The 15,156-nt window shown below is 42.0% G+C and overlaps 1 protein-coding gene across 2 annotated transcripts in view; it reads right to left on the bottom strand.

Annotated features, from left to right (window-relative positions):
* LOC126480805 (exocyst complex component 4) overlaps positions 1 to 15,156 on the bottom strand; it is a 241,833-nt gene that overhangs the window by 160,362 nt on the left and 66,315 nt on the right. For both annotated transcript variants that reach the window (XM_050104127.1, XM_050104126.1), the window contains exon 6: positions 9,758 to 9,911. In XM_050104127.1, coding sequence (XP_049960084.1) covers positions 9,758 to 9,911 — 154 coding nt within the window. The remainder of the gene's footprint in view (positions 1 to 9,757; positions 9,912 to 15,156) is intronic.

Genomic DNA, 15,156 nt, shown 5'->3' with positions numbered 1-15,156 from the left:
AGTCTTGGAAAATCTTGTTTCTAACTGAGGCAGACAATGACATTATACATGAGATACACACACTTGCATTTGTTGTATTAAGCAAGAATGACAGGTATCTTCCTTACGAGGAATATGGCCATATCACAGAAATCACAATGTTACAGCCACGTTGTCACTGTAACTGTGTCATTATAAGAAAGCTAAACTGTGTATAGTATATTTTAAAATGGATAAATACTGTCTCTTCAAATTAAGTCTTGACTGAGGGGTCAGTGGCAGAAATGATTCAAGCAGTTTCAGTGGTGTTGCCAGCATTGCTGGCAGTGGATGTCTTTCAGGTGTTGTTGAGGATGGCTGTTGGGCTGAATGGGGTGGGGTCGGTCAGCATACAGGCAAGCTTCAGACTGTCGATGAAGACAATGGTAGAGGAACTGTGAAGATGTAGGGTGAACTTCTTGGAGTTCCTTTTCAGGACCAAGTGCAGACTGTCGATCAAGACAATGGTAGAGGAACTGTGAAGATGTAGGGTGAACTTCTTGGAGTCCCTTTTCAGGGCCCAGTGGGGGTCAGAGTAGTGCAAATGAAGTGGAGGTAACAGGCTTCAGTGCGCAGTATGATGTGAGTGCATGAGACAAGGTTTTGGTGAACGAATGTCCCGTGCTCACCATGGCAATAGGTGGGAGGGTGGGGTGTTACACATGAGCCACGTATTCCTGAAAGCAAGTAACAAACTCAGATACATCATCATCCGCAGATGGCATCAGCAGGCTCCAGGAAGTCACCTGGCATGCAAGCAGATGGCAGTAGATATGGTCAGCAGCAGACATCTCCAGGTTGGCCTAGTGAGCAACACAGAGGGCGAGAAGTAGCAGACGCAGGGCAACAGTCCACCTACTGTTGTGGCAGGCTAGAGTGGTCTTCAAGGTACAGTGGAGCTGTTTCACGAAGTCGTTGGTGGCTGGATGGTACCTCACCATCAACTGCAGTTCAGCCCCGCAAAGCCAGTATCCATCACGAGCGGTGTGGGAGTGCAAGGCATTGCAGATGAGGAGCTGGGAGACTGACCAGCAACAGAGCGCACCTAATCCTGGTGGTTTTTGGCATCTGGGGCCGAACAGGAGTGCTTCCTGCAGTTAGCAGTGTCTGGGCCGAAGCACTCATGGTACCCGCAGAGACTGGCCGTGGCTCAAAAGGCATTGGTGGGGCAGCTGGAGCTGCAGTGGCGATAGCCACCACTGCATTGTATACTGGTGGCTACAGCTGCACACTTGGTGGTCATCAGAGTCCTGGCGGCCAACGGTACACTGCACCATTGTCATGTCTGCACTGAAGTGGGTGAGGCTGTAGTACTGCTGGCTACTTGGTGCTGTGTTGTGGGTCGGCATGGAGAGGAGCAGCTGGTGATATCAGTGGTGCAATGAGTAAGCTCAGTGACGCCGCTGTTAGTGTAATGGCCAGCTGGTGGCACCGCATGGGAGTGTGGTTGGCACACAATGGCAGTAGTCGCACGCTGGGAGGCCATCGTTTCCTGTACCCTGTCAGCGAGGCTGACAGCTTTGGCGAGGCAGAGATTGACATGTGGTGCCACTGGTGTACAGATGTTTGTGTCAGGTCCAGAATGTGAGCCAGCCACATTTTATAAAGGAAACTGTTGGAAACCTGGTTTGGCTCTGTCAGGATTCGGATTTGGTGCAGGAACTGAGAGGGTTGGCAGTCCCCATATTGGATGAGGGAAAGGAGGACCCAGTCATTCTGCATCTCATACGATGTGATTTGCATAGCGAGGGGGCTCCAGAGTGTCTTACAGCAATCAGCAGCTGGTGGCAATGAGATAACATCGCAGCTCTCCAACATGTATGATGGCTGGACTGGCTGATCACCATTTGATAACATGCATCATGGGTGATGCCACAGCCAGCGACAGTGGTGTCTACTGAGGAAAACCATGGTGCAGATCCCAAGGATTGAAGGACAGTAGGTGAGTCACAGTATCATCAGAGGGGTGGCAGTGGGGGGAGGGGAAGGTCTATACGCTCGATCACGGGAGTGTCAAGGCCACATGGGATGGTAACAGTGGCAGATGTATCGAGTTTGGGGCCACAGGCTGGGCAGCTGGTCACTGTGTGCAGGCAGGTCAGGTTTGCATCGCCGCAGTTCTACATGATGCCCAATTAGGTCAGTGATGACATCAGGGGGTGCTGGCATGGCAATCACACGAGGTGAGGTGTCAGTTGGGCTGGTGGTAGCAGGAACGGGTCTTTACATTGCATGGAGGCAAAGAGACAAAATGCACAAAATGCTCATGGCTGAAGCACAAAACATAGTGTGTGGCACAATTGCATCTGTAGCATATAAGCAGTTCATTGTGTGAAACATCAAGTAATAGCCTTAACACCATACAATTCATAGCACAGACAAAAATACAATTTTGCTAAGACAAGGCACAGAACTGATTACAAGAAATGGCCAGGGCATGGCCCAAAAGAATTGAACACAGTTATGCTGCAAGTGTACCGGCCATGATGGATGGGAGCTCAATTCTCGGCTAGTACCCATATGGGCATATGCACTTGCCAGTAGAAGTGAATGTCTTGTGGCATGAAGCACTGTTTTACATACCAAGCTGTTGAGACAGCCCTGCACGGGTGAGTCTCAATACTTTACAACAAGGGCTCCATGTATGCAGCATGCAGCTATATAACACATACACCACCGCACTTGTGTGGGGCCAAACTCCAAATGCTGTCACCACGAAAGGGAGATTAGAACTGAGGACCAGGATAGGCAGGCAGAACTGTAGCTTAGTAGGAAGCTATTGTCTTGGTCACTGTAGTTACCAACCTTAGTAGATGGGCACAGCAGAATTGGGAGCTTTGCAGAAGTAGGCGTACAAAGAAGGAAACTTGCTGCATCAGTAGATGGTCACAGTGAGGCAGGTGCATATGAAACGGGGATGGACTGCTAAGGTCGATGCGCAGCAAAGGGTGCCACAACAGCAAATAAAGCAAGATTGTCATCTATCTGGTTTTCTAGATTTAACTGATTAATGGTCTGCTTTCAAGGGCTCAACCAAGTAACTACGGTGGAATTTCGTTACTACTTTCCTCAATGCCATGTTTTCCTGCACAGTACATCAGTTTTTGGGAGTCCCAACACCAATTGCATTAAACGCATGTGAACCCAACTCATTTACACATTCTCCCTCCCTACCTAGTGTGTTCAAATTTGGCAGGGTTTTTTAGTGCCTGCAACTGTGCAAATCATACGCTATGCTAGTAATGACCAATTTGACAAGCAGAAGTACAGTACAGTTTTGTAGCTCGTATCAGCTGGCAGTATCTCTGATGACTTGCAGCCTATCGACAAGTGCTAATCGGAGGCAGGAGCAATGTTGTTGCAGCCAAACATCAACAATAAACCACAGGTAACTCAGTTGCTAGTCTTCGTTAGTGCACGGTATAGCGTGACATTGGTGTTTGGTTAAGTCTCAGTACATACGGTATTTTTTTTGTGTGTGTGTCAAATAGCATATCAATGCACCATGGAGAAGATAGTGAGGGCAGTTTGCTAATGAAGAAAAGTGAAATATTATGACTGGAGTAGACAAAATCCACAGGTGAAGTGAGTTGATACTGCACGTAATTGACATGGACATTAAACACGATAATAAGCAAGCGAAATAATTGAACATACATGTCTAGAAGGAGGAAATGGCAAAAGAAAATGTGTGAACTGTAATCAGTTTCCAGAACTGGAAAGTGTGTTACTTACGTGGTTTAGGCAAGCTCACATAGCAAACATTCCAGTCGATGGTACTATGGTTCATGCTAAAGCTACATATTTAGCACTAAATTTGGGACTCGAAGACTTCAAGGCATCCAATGGTTGGATCAAAAGGTTTAAGAGGTGACACAATTCCGTGTATAAATGTGTTCCAGATGTGACTGGAAGCAAGAATATCGAAACTGTTGGGTTGCAGAAAAATACTCTTCCATCTATCATTGTCAGATACAGTGCCAATAATATTTTTAATGCAGGAAAAATAGGCCATTTTTTCACATTCTGCCTGACAAAACCCTTGAGTTCAGAAAAGAGAAATACCACAGGAGAAAATTTAGCAATGAAAAGCTGTCTATTCTGTTATGTTGCAATGCAAGTGGAACAGAAAAGTTGGTGTCAATAGTAATTAACAAGGTGAAAAGTCCACGATGTTTCAAAAATGTGCGGACATTCCCATGCAAATATACAGCTAATATGAAAGCATGGGTAACAATAAGTACATCTGAAGAATATTTGCGTGCTTGGGGTGCAAGGTTGTGCGTCAGAAACAGGAAAATCATCCTCTTCACTGACAAATGTGCAGTTCATTCTCAAGATACATTATATCTTCATAATATAAATGTAGTGTTTCTTCCAGTCAGTTGTACAGACCACCTTCAGCCACCTGACCAAGGCATTATAAAATACCTGAAACTAAACTACAGAAAATCTCTTGTACGAAAGAGGCTGGCCTGTCTTTATAGTACAAGAAGAAAAGTGACGATCTTGGATGCTATCTATTTTATGAGAAACATGTGGGATTTTCTCCAAGACAGCACAATATCAAACTGTCTTCAGAAGGCTGGCTTTAATTGGATACTGGCACTCACAGGAAAGATCATTTCAGAAAACATAGCATTGCAGAAGACAACATCATGTCAGAAAACAATGAAATTGCAGCTCAACAATGGCAAGACGAAGATACGGAACAACTTAACTTTGGATGCCATACGTTGACTATGACGAAGGTGTTGCTGTCTGCCAGTCCATGTCAACTAATGAAGTAACTGAATGAAAAGAATAGTTGCTACTCACCATATAGTGGAGATGCTGAATAGCAGATAGGCACAAGAAAAAGACTGTCAGAAGGTGAGCTGCTCACACCACACTGCAAGCAGCAGCCCATTACAGGAGAGGCAACCAGATGGTGGGGACAAGGAGGAGGCTGGGGCTGGGAGGATGAGAGATAGCAGGGAAGGGGGTGGGGGAGGGGGGGTGTCGTTCAAGTGCTGCTTGTGGGAATGTACAGGACAAGGTGGAGAGAGGGTTGGGATAGGGCAGATAGGTGCAGTAGGAGGTTAGACTGAGGGCGAGAGGGTGTGGGCTGCAGGAAAGACTGAGGATATGTCGTTGGAATAGATGAATAGAGGGCTGTGTAGTGCTGCAATGGGAACAGGGAAGGGGCTAGATGTGTAAGGACAATGACTAATGAGGTTGAGGTCAGGAGGGTTATGAGAACACAGCCCTATATTTCACCACTGCATCCTCAGTCTTTTTACTTCTCTCCTTTTCTGCAACCACCCCGCCTATCCTCTGTCTAACCTCCCAACTGCACCTAATTACCCTACCCCTAACATCTCCCCATCTTGTCCCTGTACACTCCCACAAGCAGCACTTTAGCATCTCCCACCCCTACCCTGCTATCCTTGGCCTCTCTACCTCAGCCTCCTCCTTACCCAAAACACCAGCTTGCGGCTCCCATCATGCCCTGCTGCTCACAGTGTGGCCTCAGCAACCAGAAATTGTTGATGTGTGTGAGAGTTGTGTTTGCATGAGTGTTTATGTGTATGTTGTCTATTTTCAATGGCCTTGTTGGCCGAAAGCTAGCTTGTGCCTATCTGGACTCAGTCTCTCTGCATATGGTGAGCAGCAACTACCATTTTCATAATATTGTTACATTCCATCCCGGATTTACCACTGTTTGATGAAATGTTGCAGGAGCAGATGGCAGAGACACAAGGAAGTTTCATCCTTATGAAACAGAACCTTTGCCAAATCCTACAATGTCAAATCCCCACTGAATCCATGGACACAATTAAACATTGTGTGTTAAGTTTTGAAGTTGATGAACATGTTAATGAAGATGGACAATACGAAATTAAAATTATGACACAAGAAACAAGCAACAGTTGACATGTTCTTCAAACACCTGTGAAGATGGGACCCTGCAGTGTAATGTAGCATAGTTAGGTTAACATGTAGAGTATATTAATAGCTTTAGCAATGAAAAACTATATTATCAGTAGTGATTCACTAATGGGGGAAAGCAAAATAAACAAAGTTCCTTTCTATTAAGAATATCTTTGAAAACTCCATCTTCCTTTGTGAATAAATAAATTCATCACAAGCCAGGTTCGTATTTATTTATTTATTCTTTATTTACTCAAATTGTTTTAGGTGGTGTCACCCCTCTATTAACCAGTTAGTTTATTTATGCACAATGTTACGTTTTATGAGTTACATATGAGTATTGGTGTTGTTATTGACAGAAACATTGAAATTGGATGTCAATGTGATTAACATATACTGTATATGCAGGAGATATTCAAATACAAAAATCCCACTCAAACTGAAGTTAAATGTTGATATCTGATTCTTTTAGATACTTTCCTAAAAAGGGGTTCATATTTTGGAGGCTAGAGCTATCTATGCTCTAGCGTCAAGTGATGCACCTGCACCTCAATTGGCTGTAGGCTTAAATGTACATGTCCAGCAGCCTGGATATCGCCACTGTCACTATATTCAAAATACTTTTGCTTCTTGTGTGTTAATGCATAATTCTGAGTTTCTGAGTGTGATATTCTGGATATATTCTTGAAAAGGCGCATTTAGAATTCTAATTTACTAGTATAGCATATCAGGAAGTGTGCTATTACAAGACTGCTTATTAATTCAAAAGGGCTACTTTTAATTATACAAATTACGCATTTCCACTGCTGAAAAAAAAATCAAATCATTACCAATTTAGGTATTTTTCAGTAACGCATTTTCCTGATTATGACATTCAAAAATGTATTAACAAGATTCCACTTTATTTCCATTTTTATGCATGATAAAATGGGAACAACAATTTTGCTGAACTTCGTTAGGGGAAGATTTCTCATACAGCTGTGTGTCTACTTGAACATGAGCTTGCAAGCTTTTAATACATAAAGATGTGCATATGCTTTAAATTTCTTCAGGGTGCTACAATATTTATGTAACTTCTGCTACAATATTTATCTGCTGCAATATTTATATAACTTCTCATGACGGCCTTCCCTTTCATTCTGAATTGCTGAATATGTCAATAGGTACTGTTTACCTGTTTCTTTTCTTTGGTCAGTTAACAAACACATGGTAGTCCAAAAAAACTTTTTGGTGTCCTAGCAATAACGTAAATAACACTATCTTTATTGATTTTGTGTCATATTTCATCATCTGTCACCTGGCAGTTGCCACGAATGCTGTGATCAACATGTTTTATGTCTGGTATAGTTACTGTAATGGTTGGCAACCACCTGACTGCAGTTGGTGGTCAGCCACTCTGCTTTATTTGTTCAACAACAGTCACACTATGGCTTTCAGATGGTTAAAAAAATCAAATGCATGTGCTGATATAAACTGCAACAACCACAAAAGAATTCTTTGACCCCTCATGCCTTCAATGTTTATGGATGATTGTTGCTGTTCGCACTGTATGTGCACCAGGTATAAAATAAGAATTATATACAGTTGGTTGGCAGCGTTCATAAGGTGCATATGTGTTGCTGTGAGCGTGTATGTGTGTGTGTGTGTATGGGGGGGGGGGGGGGGGGAAGGGGGGGGAAGGGGGGGGGGGGAGAGCACATCATTAAAATCATTAGAGTTTCTGACAGGATGCTAGAGGCTAGAATAAACGTTGATGTCACATTTTAAAGTTTCAGTGTGAAATAATTTAATGTAAATCATGGTATATAGGCATTTTTCAGACTATCTACAATTTTTATTATTGCAGTTTGTGTAACAAGCAAAGCAATACATGAGAAGTTTGTTACCCTGTAATTAGTTGTTTTGACTTGCAGCCTTTCATTTTTCATGTCATCATCTGATCCAGAATGAAAATTGTCATAGTAGTCTTAAAAGGTTTGACATAATGTGTTATGCAGAAAATAGTAACTGTCGATACACAGCAGAGAAAAAGAGAGGCTAAGACTGGAGCAGTGGATGAGACGGGGAGTAATGTGAAACTGCCATTTCAGCAGTGAGATATAAAGTGTAGCAGGACCATTAATGTTTTCAATATGCACACTTTATTAGACAGAGTTAGGCGATTGTGCCTGTTCAGAGACTCAGATGACTATTTCAAATCACTAGATTACTGTAAGAAAATGCAGACTAGCAGACATTATTTCTACTTGGTGTACTGAATGTCAGCTCTTGTTCAATGTTTATAAATGTAAGACAATGCTCATTGCACTGTTGACGACAAGGTCATTAGAGACAGAACAAGAGCTTGGATTGGCGGAAGAATAGAGAAGGAAATTGTCTGTGCCCTTTGAAAGATCCATTCTAGAAACTGCCTTAAGCAATTTAAGGAACTCTAGTTGTGGACCTGAACTGCTGTCCTCCCCAACACAAGTCCAGTGTCATACTGATGTGCCACCTCAATCATTCAGTAACTGATATGCAAGGAAGACCACAAAAGTCCAGTTGCCTCCATCATATAAACAGTATATGGGTCCATTACAATAACAAGAGATTAGTGTGTGTACTAAGACACATAGACACCTGCTACATATGTGAATGCAAGATTAAAGGATATTGCCAATACCGATTCAAAATACCTTGTGTCATGCAATGTATACTGACTTGTAGAGAGCACATGTGAATGGAGACGTAGGAAGCACGCGTAGATGGTGACATATATGATGCTCACAATTTCCTGGCAAATTAAAACTATGCTGGACCACAACTTACCCTTGGAACCTGTGACTTTTGTGAGCAAATTCTCTTCTGACAGCATGACTTAAGACCTGCCCTCAGACCTTTACTTCTACCAGCAACTGTCTTAAACTTTCCAAATATCACAAAGTTCTTGTACATACATTGTATGACAAGCACCCCTGGAAGAATGTATACTGTAGGAAAATGACATAGCAACAGACTACGGGATTCATTCTTGGATGAATATCACTTTGAAGCAGTATGTGCACTGATTTGAAACTTGTTGAGTGATTTGGAAGACAACGTCGTGAAAGTGATTTGATAATTGTCTTGTCCTGTATGTTGAACAGGGGGACACAGGGCATCCATAGCTGCAAGGAATGATTTTAATAGAATTTCAGCACCAGTGGTACTTTTATTTTATACACAGCCAGATTTTGCCCACAAGCCTTTATGAAGTGAGGATACTTCAAGAATTGTGAATCAATTCAGGTACAAGGCCTTAGCAGCTAAATCCGGCAGTGTATAAAATAAAAGTGCAACTGGTGCTGAAATTCTTTTTAAATATGATTTGTCCCCATTTATTTGGTTTGTTTCTTCAAATTCTCATTTGTTTTATCCCTAGAGCTGATTGTATTTATCTTCTATTTAATTTCTTAAAAATTATGATTAAGTTTTCATGCTCCTTAAATGATTTTTCAGATTTTGCTATGCACAATTTTGATTTATTGGTCATATCATCACTGAACATTTCACACATTAACATTAATGAAAGTTTCCTGGACGTATTTCTGTTCACAACTGTACTTAATTCAGAAAGAAATTGTCAAATAAATTAAGTTTGAAATAGGCTTATTTATTTTGCATATTTTCTGATAATAATGTAAAAAAAATCACAGTTTACAGCTCAATATGATGGCTCTCCTACAAGTGTAAGTGCCTTTGACCTCTACAGCAACAACTTAGAGACAGACTGTAAGAATAGTATATTTTAACATACGATAAATTCTTCATGATGCAGATGTGAATGTATGTTTAAATGATGTCTCACCTCAATAGCATCTGGCAGCTTATGCAGCAAGGCTAAACATTCTACCAAAATTGCCATGAAGTGCTCAGAGCTAGCTTCTGGATCTTCTAAATCTGTATCTTCCTTGATATTCATTAAGTCCTCATTTTTTAGTTGTATTGGTCCCGGACTAGCTCTATAAAAGTAATGTCATTTTCATATTAGCTTGTATCATGCAACACTATAGCCACCACAATACATGCTATTTAATCAAACACACAAATGTATTTTTCACATTAATTACAACATCCAACTTTCAGGTTTTAATGAACAAATTTTTGACATTAAAAAGATTGTTTCATTCTGAAGAGCTACTAATGTCAATTAAACGTACTGTTTATTATATATAAAAACAAAGATGAGGTGACTTACCGAACGAAAGCGCTGGCAGGTCGATAGACACACAAACAAACACAAACATACACACAAAATTCAAGCTTTCGCAACAAACTGTTGCCTCATCAGGAAAGAGGGAAGGAGAGGGAAAGACGAAAGGAAGTGGGTTCTAGGGGAAAGGGTAAGGAGTCATTCCAATCCCGGGAGCGGAAAGACTTACCTTAGGGGGAAAAAAGGACAGGTATACACTCGCACACACACACACACACACACACACACACACACACACACACACACACACACACACACACACATATCCATCCACACATACAGACACAAGCAGACATATTTAAAGACAAAGAGTTTGGGCAGAGATGTCAGTCGAGGCGGAAGTGTAGAGGCAAAGAAGTTGTTGAAAGACAGGTGAGGTATGAGTGGCGGCAACTTGAAATTAGCGGAGATTGAGGCCTGGCGGATAACGAGAAGAGAGGATATACTGAAGGGCAAGTTCCCATCTCCGGAGTTCGGATAGGTTGGTGTTGGCGGGAAGTATCCAGATAACCCGGATGGTGTAACACTGTGCCAAGATGTGCTGGCTGTGCACCAAGGCATGTTTAGCCACAGGGTGATCCTCATTACCAACAAACACTGTCTGCCTGTGTCCATTCATGCGAATGGACAGTTTGTTGCTGGTCATTCCCACATAGAATGCATCACAGTGTAGGCAGGTCAGTTGGTAAATCACGTGGGTGCTTTCACATGTGGCTCTGCCTTTGATCATGTACACCTACCGGGTTACAGGACTGGAGTAGGTGGTGGTGGGAGGGTCCATGGGACAGGTTTTGCACCGGGGGCGGTTACAAGGACAGGAGCCAGAGGGTAGGGAAGGTGGTTTGGGGATTTCATAGGGATGAACTAACAGGTTACGAAGGTTAGGTGGACGGCGGAAAGACACTCTTGGCGGAGTGGGGAGGATTTCATGAAGGATGGATCTCATTTCAGGGCAGGATTTGAGGAAGTCATATCCCTGCTGGAGAGCCACATTCAGAGTCTGGTCCAGTCCCGGAAAGTATCCTGTCACAAGTGGGGCACTTTTGTGGTTCTTCTGTGGGGGATTCTGGGTTTGAGGGGATGAGGAAGTGGCTCTGGTTATTTGCTTCTGTACTAGGTCGGGAGGGTAGTTGCGGCATGCGAAAGCTGTTGTCAGGTTGTTGGTGTAATGATTCAGGGATTCCGGACTGGAGCAGATTCGTTTGCCACAAAGACCTAGGCTGTAGGGAAGGGACCGTTTGATGTGGAATGGGTGGCAGCTGTCGTAATGGAGGTACTGTTGCTTGTTGGTGGGTTTGATGTGGACGGACGTGTGAAGTTGGCCATTGGACAGGTGGAGGTCAACGTCAAGGAAAGTGGCATGGGATTTGGAGTAGGACCAGATGAATCTGATGGAACCAAAGGAGTTGAGGTTGGAGAGGAAATTCTGGAGTTCTTCTTCACTGTGAGTCCAGATCATGAAGATGTCATCAATAAATCTGTACCAAACTTTGGGTTGGCAGACCTGGGTAACCAAGAAGGCTTCCTCTAAGCAACCCATGAATAGGTTGGAGTACGAGGGGGCCATCCTGGTACCCATGGCTGTTCCCTTTAATTGTTGGTATGTCTGGCCTTCAAAAGTGAAGAAGTTGTGGGTCAGGATGAAGCTGGCTAAGGTAATGAGGAAAGAGGTTTTAGGTAGGGCGGCAGGTGATCGGCGTGAAAGGAAATGCTCCATCGCAGCGAGGCCCTGGACGTGCGGAATATTTGTGTATAAGGAAGTGGCATCAATGGTTACAAGGATGGTTTCCGGGGGTAACAGACTGGGTAAGGATTCCAGGCATTCAAGGAAGTGGTTGGTGTCTTTGATGAAGGATGGGAGACTGCATGTAATGGGTTGAAGGTGTTGATCTACGTAGGCAGAGATACGTTCTGTGGGGGCTTGGTAACCAGCTACAATGGGGCGGCCGGGATGGTTGGGTTTGTGGATTTTAGGAAGAAGGTAGAAGGTAGGGGTGCGGGGTGTCGGTGGAGTCAGGAGGTTGATGGAGTCAGGTGAAAGGTTTTGCAGGGGGCCTAAGGTTCTGAGGATTCCTTGAAGCTCCGCCTGGACATCGGGAATGGGGTTACCTTGGCAAACTTTGTATGTGGTGTTGTCTGAAAGCTGACGCAGTCCCTCAGCCACATACTCCCGACGATCAAGTACCACGGTCGTGGAACCCTTGTCCGCCGGAAGAATGACTATGGATCGGTCAGCCTTCAGATCACGGATAGCCTGGGCTTCAGCAGTGGTGATGTTGGGTGTAGGATTAAGGTTTTTAAGAAGGATTGAGATGCAAGGCTGGAAGTCAGAAATTCCTGGAAGGTTTGGAGAGGGTGATTTTGAGGAAGAGGAGGTGGGTCCCGCTGTGACGGAGGACGGAACTGTTCCAGGTAGGGTTCAATTTGGATGGTGTCTTGGGGAGTTGGCTCATTAGGAGTAGGATTAGGATCATTTTTCTTCGTGGCAAAGTGATATTTCCAGCAGAACTTACTGTTTAGATGCACAGTTGAAAATATTAATTGTACCTGTTAGTGTGTTCGGACACAAGGCAGGAAGATTGGGGTTTAATGTCCAGTTAGACTGAGTACTAGCTTGGAATGAACAAGAATTCAGGATATTGGCTGTGATCTTTTCATAGTATGTATCCCAGCACACATATACAGTAATTTAGAAGAAACCATGGAAAAGCAACATCCAGAGATCTAAAAGAGTAAATGAACTCTGTTCATACCAAGATGGGAAACTTTGAGGAAAAAATGTTGCAAAGATCAACAAATGATACGTTTGAATTTAAAATAATTAGTATACTGCTGCAATTTTTTTTGTTTTTTGTTTTTATGTCATTTAAATGTACAAAAAATATTAACTGAATAAAATTCATTCAGAAAATTATTAAATTGCATTCATAGTCCCGCAGCAACTGTGAATTAACCGAACATTTGTTTCTGTATACTGTAACATATCCTGCAAACATTTTCTTTCACAAGTAATTTCCATTCTTCAAGCTATTTACACCAAACAAAATTTGTTTATATCCCTTAATTAACTAATTAGGGGTATTATAAAAGGCTAAAGGGGCCCCTTCTGCTTCATAAGTACCCATGGAAGGGGAATTTTATAACTGGTGCAGAAATCTTTGTGTGATGGTTATTATATTACAAACATTATTGAGCAGATTGTCAGATTCAGTGCTTTCACTTGTGATTTAGGTTCTTTAGGGGAACCACTGACACCCAAATCTCCAGATGTCACACACTCAGATCGGTGCAAACATTGTATGTCAATAGCATATCAACCACCACACTGATTTAATGCTATGTGCTGTTGTCCAGTAGAACATGCATAACGGTAATTAAAAGTAACACGAGAACTATGGAGCACAGCAAAACTGTATCTCTCATAAAATTTTGCGTAAAACTTATGTGGGTGATTTGGTAGAGCGTGTGGTCATCATACTAAAGGTCTCACGTTCAAACACCACAGGTGACAACTTAAAAAAAAAAAACTGTTCGTGCGTGAAACTATCATATGAGAGAACATTTTCCTGACATGTAACGACTTTTTGAAGTGCTTAGCTGTGTTCTTTTGGCAGTCTGCTTTCACTTTGTTAGCTGGACGATATGTACTAATTATTGATGTTATCATTTTGTTGTTGTCATAATTATTGTTACTTCAGCATGTAGGATGCAGTTGTTTGTTTATTTTTCTCTTCCAATTGTATATTCTGTGAAACTACCAATGTTCTCTACAGGTTACGTAGCAAAAGCTGACTGTCAGGAGAACATTGCTGTAAGCTCCAAACAGCCCTTTCACATGTCATAAACATGTTGCTGCATATAATACTTTCTTTGCACAATACAGAAAGAAAAAGAAAAAAGAATTGTCATCGTTGGTGTTTGAACCAAGGACCATTTGTTCATTGATTCAATGCTCTACCAACTTCCCTGTGGGATATATATATACATATCTGCTACTCACTGTGTTTTTCTATGCACTGTTAATCTGGATTACTTTTAATTTATGTTTACATCCATTCTGTTGGATGACAGCACATAATACAAACTAAACTGGAGTCTTGATTTATACTCTATCCACATACAATGCTTTGAACCGATCTGAGTGTCTGTCATCTGGAGGTTCGGGTGTTAGATGTAGAAGGGCAGATTGTGTTCATTAAGAGTATAGGCATTAATTTGAATAAGGACTTTAATTATGCAATTACTGACAGTCGAGTATGTCACTAGTAATTCTCAAGATATTTGTGTGAAGATCAATATAACTCTGTGCAGTACGATTCATTCTGAATGAAGCGTTTTGAGTTACATACAAGGTGTGATCAAAAAGTAACAGGAATTTTTTAATTTGATGGGCTTTTTACATCCAATTTTCAATGTTTTTTATCTTGTTGGTGCACATGTTCCTGGTGTATGATTACATTTTCAGCTGTTTTGAATGTTTAGTTTATTGTTGAAAGTTGAAGAGGTTAGCCTTGTTTCCAAGTGCTCAGCAAATTTTTACTTTTGAAAAACATGGATCAAAGCTTATGCATTAATTTTGCTTGAAAAATGAAATAAAATGCAGCACCATACCCAAAATGTTGACTGTTGCTTTTGGCGAATTACTATGAGTAAGACAAGAGTTATGAGTGGTATAAATGTTTCAAAGAGACACTGAAGTGAAGACTGCCCTGGATGTCCTAACATCAATTACTGACAGCAATGTGGAAGAAGTAAAGAAAATAAATGTTTCTGGAATATCGCCAAACCATCATCAGAGAGGTTGCTAATGATATCATCATAGCCTTTGGTTCATGCCAAGCAATTTTTATGGATGTTCTGGCCATGAAAAATGCAGCAGCAAAGTTTGTTCCAAAACTGTTGAATTTCAACCAAAAACTACAACTCATTGACATCATTCAGGAATTTCTGAATGAAGTTGATAACAATTCATAACTTCTAAAGAAGGTTATAAC

Source organism: Schistocerca serialis, chromosome 5, assembly GCF_023864345.2.
Source record: "Schistocerca serialis cubense isolate TAMUIC-IGC-003099 chromosome 5, iqSchSeri2.2, whole genome shotgun sequence".
Classification (NCBI taxonomy): Eukaryota; Metazoa; Arthropoda; class Insecta; order Orthoptera; family Acrididae; genus Schistocerca; species Schistocerca serialis.
Note: the sequence above shows the minus strand (reverse complement) of the source record. Positions and strands in the feature narration are given on the sequence as shown.